The sequence below is a fragment of the Anopheles cruzii genome, chromosome 2 (genome assembly GCF_943734635.1).
Source record: "Anopheles cruzii chromosome 2, idAnoCruzAS_RS32_06, whole genome shotgun sequence".
NCBI lineage: Eukaryota > Metazoa > Arthropoda > Insecta > Diptera > Culicidae > Anopheles > Anopheles cruzii.
This window is the reverse complement of record NC_069144.1, coordinates 30,730,178-30,737,586: the sequence shown is the minus strand read 5'-3', so window position 1 is coordinate 30,737,586 and position 7,409 is coordinate 30,730,178. Positions and strand designations below refer to the sequence as shown.

The following is a 7,409-nucleotide window of genomic DNA, read 5'->3' as shown; positions in this document are numbered from 1 at the left end:
GGGCACTTATAATAGTTGGCGGTGTGACCGCCGTTACAGTTTGCACACTTTAACAAGTGGTCGGGAATTCTGCCTTTTTCTTCCACCGTTTTTTCGGCGTGTGGGCAATCGTCTGCTTTGTGTGCCCCTGCACATTTCAGGCACTTCGGCTGTGTGTAACAGTTATTGGCTCCGTGGCCGTATTTGAGGCAATTTCTGCACATCATTGGTGTGCCGTTTGTGTGGTAGTGGTTCCATCTTACTTTGCAGTATCGGATCGCGTGGATCAGTTTTAAATTCCCGAGCGTTACCGTGCCCACGGGGAAGTGTAATAAAAATGTGGCCTGATCATCGTACCTCTTGTTTCTGATGTTTAGCTTTTTGATTTCGCTTGGGTAGACCTCCTTTTCGTTTAACGAGGTTTTTAGTTCCTCGATGTCGCAGTCGGCCACACCGCTCAGTACTATTTTTGTTGTCCTACTCTCGGGTAGCTGAAAAGTGTAAAATTGCACTTTGCGCGCGTGTAGGGCCTGCACCACCTTGTTGAAGTCGTGTGTCGTGGTTACTTGTACCTGAATTCCCTTTCTGGTGACATTTGTCATGTATTTGATGACTCCTGCGGCTATTAATTTGCTGTGCACATCTCCTACCGATGTGCCCGTTACGTATATCGGTGGAGTTTTTTTAGATTCTGTTTGTGGCGGAGTGGAGTTTTTCTGCTCGTGTTTGGAAATATTCTCCCTTGGTATTTGCAGATCGCCGCTGTCATCCATTGGGAGAGCTTCGAAAATATTTTCGCTAGCCACCGGCTCGCGGCTTCTCTTACTTTCACTGCGCAGCCCGCTCTCTATCGGCCGTTTCAGTTTGCTTGTTGGAGCCATTTTTTTTTTTCCGGTAGCCGGCCCCTGGCTAGCACTGTCACTGTGTCTAACTCTTTGCTTTTGTTCACTATCACACCTGGATGGAGACGAGCAACAATGTTTGACGTTTGTGTGTTGCCATAGCCGACATGAGAATTTGCGATTTTAAACAGGGATGAAATACCGTCAATACCGTAAATTACCCCACCTTTTCAACATAAAAAGTCTCATCTATGGCTAGAGATGCAATCCAGAAAATGATGATGCGGGAACACTTTCCTCATTTCATCCTCTCGAACATTCACAAGCCGCGGATTCGAGCGTATAAACAGTCTCAGCTACGCCAAAGATTTTCCCATTCGGGCTCTCACTGGGGCGCCACACGGTGCGTAACTCATAACATGCAACGAAAAATTTGACATAACATCGATCAGTTTCTCTCTCTCGCCCCGCTCTCCGCTCTCCGTTTGTCTTCGGGATTTTCGTAGGTTGACTCGGATGTCAGGTTCGTCATCAAAGTTAGGTTCGCAGTGTCAAAGTGAGGTTCAAAAATCATGATTCATGAAAACAACATTTGACGTTTCGTAAACAAACAAAGCTAGAGAATCGTGGAGCAGGGAAAATCGTTACCCATCATCATCCGAGCGCACAATTATCGGTACTGACGAACCGCGCGCGTGATAAGGGCGCCCTGTGATGCTTTTTCAAGAATCATACCCACCGCTTAACTGAGGCATTAACGCGCATTCGGAAACGTTCGCGAGCGAAAGTTGTTTGCGTGCATCGAACAGAAGCGACGGGAAAACGCGGAGGCAAATCGATATGTCTACGGCATTCGGGCAACGGCAAGTGCACAACCGGTAAAAGCTAGAAGCTGGGTTTCCGTTCCGGTGAGCTGCGATAATCAGATTGTGTTTTCGTGTGTTTCTGTGCCACGCATATCCGCGGCCTCGCCAAACTGTCCCTCGCGGTGTGTGAGAGCCAGGTTTGTTGCGCTGGTCACGCTCGCAGCGTGACGTCGGTGACCATATTGTGTTACCCTCGTCTTCGATAACGACGAGGTCAGCAGATACTAACCGCAGCGTGTCCTCTGTACGTGTTCAGCTGTTCCAGCAGCGCCCAACCGTGCGGGAAGATGCGCACGAGATGCTGTGTGTCGCGGCGAGCGTTATGGAAGGCACCGAACGTCTGTTGATGTCCATTCTGCGTATTGCAGCATCACACGCAGACGAGAGCAATCGATAAGTTGCGCAGCAGCAGCCGCCGCATCAGAGGAAGAAAGGGACCCGCAGGTTAATTTTATTCCCCGAGGCTCCACTCCGGTTTTCAGCACCAGACCCCCCGAGGTGGATGTGACACACGAGTGTAAACATTTTCGCCAACGCAGCCCACTTCACCAACACCCTCCCGCAGGTGGTCAGAAGTCGAGGGTCCACCGTGGTTTTATGTAACACACGGCAACCTTCGGCAGGCGAGAAAAACGTGTCCTAGTTAGAACTTTGGAGGCTTCCAATTTCTTCGTCGGACCTATCTCCGTGCTCCGTGCCGTTGGTCCAGCAAAGCGTGTGGGCGTCGGCGTATCACCAAACGTCACACAAATGGTGCTGCGTTTTGCTTTTCGACAGTAACGGTAACTCCTTGCATCCCTTCTCGACCGAACCAAACAAGCTACCGACCGACCGCGTTTCGGTGTTTACGATTTACAAACAGGGTCCGAGAACGTGCGCGCTAAAAATACATCAAATTAATACATCTGTTCCGTGCACGCGCCCCGACAGCATTTTCACCGTGAAAACATCGACCGATAAGTGTGCGTGTGTGCGCCAGTGAAAATCAGTGTCGGGTACGGAAGGAAGTGAAGGAATCCTTCTCGGCCACTGTGTCTCACGTCGATGTATCGGCACTTCTTGCTATTCGCACGGCGAATAAGCGATGGTCGCCAGTGAAGGTGAAACCGCGTGTATCTAAAGCGTCCCAAGCCCGTCTCCCTTACCCTTTTTGCTCTTTGCGTACCTTCCGGGGGTACGTTGGAGGACGCTTCACGCCGGTCAAACCGCTGCAGTCCGGTCCGGTTCCGGTTTGGCAATCGCGATAACAAAGGAAGGTTGGAAGTTGGTGCTCAACATGTCGATCTCGAACGGCAAAACATCTTCCGACATCGAGAACGTCGATTGGCATTCGTCGGGAATGCTAACTCACACCAGGTAAGAACACCCGGACCCCGGACGCTCGCGGCTATTCCTAGTTTCAAGTCCCTCGGGATGGAAGAACCGGTTCCCCGTAGCGCTCGCAGTTGGTTTGTGCAGAGGGAAGTTGGACGGAAAAGTATCATTTTGCCGCTGCCGCTAATCGGTCAAGTTCTGTGAGCTGCAACGCCAGGATGGAACCTGTTCGAACCGCCACGATAACCGGTGCAAGGCTGTGGTTGTTTCCGTGACGTTTCTGGAGGCGATTTCCTAGCCCTAGCCCTGGCTTGGGTTATTTAAAATCAGATGGCTTCTAACTTTCTAGGGAAAGAAGATCGTACACTTTGTCCCTCAAGATCATCCGGCAACAACGATTACGAACTATGCGACAGGCATTCGAACCGTGACAGTTGGTACCCCGGTTCATTGGCCACCGCATAATTGGTGATCACTGTCCTACGTTCAAGATGTATCGAAGAGGAACGGTTCGAAGGAGTCACGCAATAATTTTTCGGTTGCCGATCGATGAACTGGCCCAATCGACCACAGCCATTCCAACGTGAGATTTCTCAGGATTGAGCCAGGATTGGTGGCCATACCGGTCTTAGCGTAATTTAACTTGAGCCAATTCGAGGGCCAATTCCTCCGGTGAGCTTCACTTTTCACAAACGCCTTCGAACCTATGATCAGGCTCTCGAGGAGGATGACTCGAGGTTAGCGTGGTAAGACCCAAAGAAGATATACGACCATACACATTCGAATCTCCCATCGGACCCCGGATATCCCGCACACCTGCGGACAGAATTGTTTTTTTGAGATAACGTAATACTTTCCGATGGTTTATGTTCTTGTAGGTTCGAATTGTTACCACCGCCGATGTGTGCCAATTGGAACTTACCCAACGCTTAACCCAAGTAACGCTGCTAAGGCACCGTCGCCGGCTCCAGTATCTCGGTGACCTTGCCCATCCGGGACTGGTTGTGCGCAGCAAACGCAACGTTGCTGCGGAAAGATACAGATACAAGCACAACTGAAAGCGCCAAAAGGGCACCATTTGCGCCAAGTTTGCACTTCCGCATTTCTGTTTACTTTTGGTCGGCCACCGACAGCTTTCGATACAGGTTGGCGTGCGTGGATTGAAATCGATCTCAGCCGAATTTTCTGCGCCGTTACGACGCACGCCGGGCGTATTAGTATTGGCGCAACGTTGATCCGGGAGCTGGTAATTGCCAGTTCGCCCGAGACAACCACGTGCTCAAACACGTGGAGCACTGTTACGGTTTGTGGGAAAAGCATTCCTGACAGCGGTGTGATCGAGGTAATGCGCGAGGCTGGAACGTGGCCTATCCGAGGGCCGATGATATTACTCACCCAGGTACGTCGCATAGCATCTCAGAAGCGGGCCATCGGTTCCTACGGACTCACCGTCGCTGTTTCTGGAGCTTTAGCGCTGGATTTGTTTTAGTTTTACCCATGACTCCATGCAATTATCTCGCGGCTGCTGGGTCAATATGGGCTTGACTGCCCGTGTCATATTAGCCGCCAGCTCCAAGCCGCGCCAGGTGGAAGTCGCGTGCCGCGTGTTATCGCAGTGCAAACGGACGCAAAAGCAAACGAAACGGACAAACGGATTGTTTTATCATCAACACCGGTAGCAATTCCTTTGCTGCTCCGGCAAAGCTGCTGATAATGGGCAAAGCATATTAAGGTTTTAACTTTTCGATTTTCGAGCTCCGGGATTTCGATTGAACAAGAAATTTTTCTCTATTTAGAAGCGACATTACTGGTCGGGCGTGCTCGTTCCGTTCCCGTTAATGCTTTTCTGCACCCGCAGCTGAGACACTCTGGTACAACAAATGATGGTGGCCTGGTGATAAAGGAAACTGAACGGAACATTGGAAACGGGTTGGCTCCGAATGCTCCCACTTGAGCCAATCTGTTATCGACCTCGACCGGGGTCTGCTTATTTGCAAAGGAACTTATTGTTGTGCAGAAACCCATTGGTGGTGACTGAGAAATTGTCACTTATCGGCAAAAACATCGCAGGTTCTTATCTCAACCGATTACGGTTCTCTTGAAACGCTTTCCGCTTGCACTGGGTTGTGAGTGGTCCCCAATAATGTCAAGTCTAATTAGGTGTTTGTTGCAACAGTCCGTGTTACTTTGTGCTCTCTTTGGGAGGATATATCACTAATTTGGTAATATTCTTACATTTTTGCAATTATTGTTACAGCTCTTACGGGATCGCTATTGTTCTTTGGCCGCAAAATGCTAACTGCCTCACAGTTAAGTGTACTTGATCGGCTAAATGAGGTTGCGTTATCAGTTGAAAAACAATGGTAGTGCACGGCAGTCAAACATTCTTAATCGGGTTACAATATTTGTTAGCAGATTTGCAGTTCTTTGTTTTTGGTGTTAATTTTTCGTGATCACAGAGTGTTTGCATCGTTATCAATTTGAAGAATGCGGTTATCATTAATCATCATTAATTGCATAGTGAAGCTATGGATTACCGAAGATTTGGAGTGGAAGTCTGATGGAGCCAACTATGGTAATATTGTTGCATAAATAGTCTAACCTTTTGCCGTTTTAGTAAAGTTGTTACATAAAGTAAAGTATGAAAAATGGTCAAATGTAGTTGATATGTTGATATGTTTCTTAAAGTTCATATAAAGTTCATGTACAGTCCTCCGATAGCATTGATTTTTCTTCAAATTTAAAATTTAAAACGTGTTTCCCAATCGAATAGATGATCATTCCCTTCGCGTGTTAAGTTTCTTACAGCAAACCTCAAATTACTGCTGCTGAGTGAACAACTTTTTGTAGTGAGCTAAAGCTGTAAACAAATTATCAAAAATATCGATAGATTAATGAGCAGCGTTCTTCGGGAGCGCATTAGTTAAAATTAGTCAAGACACTATTCTAGGTCGTTAAAGCAATAATGATGATTAAAAGTGGCATGCAAATGCTCGACAGTATTGTGTCGTAAATTGCAGTTTAAAGTTAACAAGCTTTGGCACCATTAGGGGGGCTCCGTCCCATTTTACGTAATGTATCAGTGTGCTCACCGGTGCGATGAGTGTAAGAACGTATCGGATCGGCTCAGCAGTTGACGTCAATCGTGAATTTGTTCCGGACCGACGCCGACGCCGCCGCCGGACGCCCAGCCACCCAGCCATCTCCGGCCAAACACCTGTCGGGCGTACCTGTGGGGAGGTAACGACAAACCCGACACTATCATTTTAGTGGCTTGATTAGAAAAGTGAGTGGCTGGGTAGAGATATTTGTTGTCCGCCTCAGCTCTAGCCGGTGTCGGTTACTTTGCTCATCGCTTGCCATCACCTGGAATCTTTCGTCTATACCCTACACCCTGTTATCTTCTCCGTTTAACGGAGCCACTAACTTTTGCTAGACTTTTGTCCAATTTCTTGATCGGTGCTTAACGTCCATCGACTGGAGAGAGATAGTGCGGTCTTGCCGCTTTCAGCTTATTATCTAATACCACCATGAGTGGCAGCATTGGCGTGTTTTGGCTTGAGGGTGTCACCTTAACCTTCGCCGAAGACCTCGGTCGTAGCGAGCTTTCCTGTGCCGTCAAAGGCATGCTGCTGACAGTATGGGGTTACTTCAAAGTTGAACATTAGCCATTAAGTGGCCATTATCGTCGATATAGAAAGTGGCTTTACACACTGTCCGAAGGGGTTCTAAAAATTCAAACTAAATAATTCTTATTTCTCAAGATGGGGATGATTTTGTTAATTAAACACTGTGGCCTTTAGCATGTTTCTCGAGCCGTGCAGGCGTCATTTGCCTCATTCTCGGCGATCGAATTCTGAATGGATGCATGGAAAAGAAACCAATTTTCTCAAGGCATGTGCTCGGTCACTAAAAAACAAAACGTCACGCTTTACGCCTTCGGATTTCAAATAATGCGCCGATTTTAGCTGCCACTTTCGCGCGGTCTTCACTTCAGCGGCGGTTTCACCTGAGAGCCCCTCTTGGCGAACCACCCGAGGCCACTCTGTGGTGAGCGGCGGCGGGGAAAAACGGCGGCTGGCGTACCGTAGCTGGCTGCCGCTGCCGGTTAAAACCGAGCCACTAAACTTGCCACGGACTTTGCTCGAACATCGCTCTCCGGTGCCCGGTCCCGGTTTTCGGCCTTCTGTTTGGCGTTTCCCTGCACTTCCGGACCGCCGCCTATTTGTGGGCGCAAAAGTGAAAAGCATCTTTGCACGCCACCAGCGGACAAAGGCAATCCAGTTTGTACATTACAACACTGGCTACAATTAAGAACCGAATCCTGACCCCATAAAGTGCCACCGTTGTAATGTGCATTAGTGCAGCGTTCCGGTGAAATTGTCGACCAGTGAAGTTACCCGTCAAT

General features: G+C 48.7%; 1 protein-coding gene across 1 annotated transcript in view; it reads right to left on the bottom strand.

The window, feature by feature from the left end:
• Positions 1–4,500, bottom strand: part of LOC128278862 (uncharacterized) — a 16,124-nt gene extending 11,624 nt beyond the window's left edge. The window contains exon 1 of the mRNA XM_053017588.1: positions 4,451–4,500. Within this exon, the coding sequence (XP_052873548.1) occupies positions 4,451–4,500 (50 nt within the window). The remainder of the gene's footprint in view (positions 1–4,450) is intronic.
• Between the last annotated feature and the right edge of the window lie 2,909 nt (positions 4,501–7,409).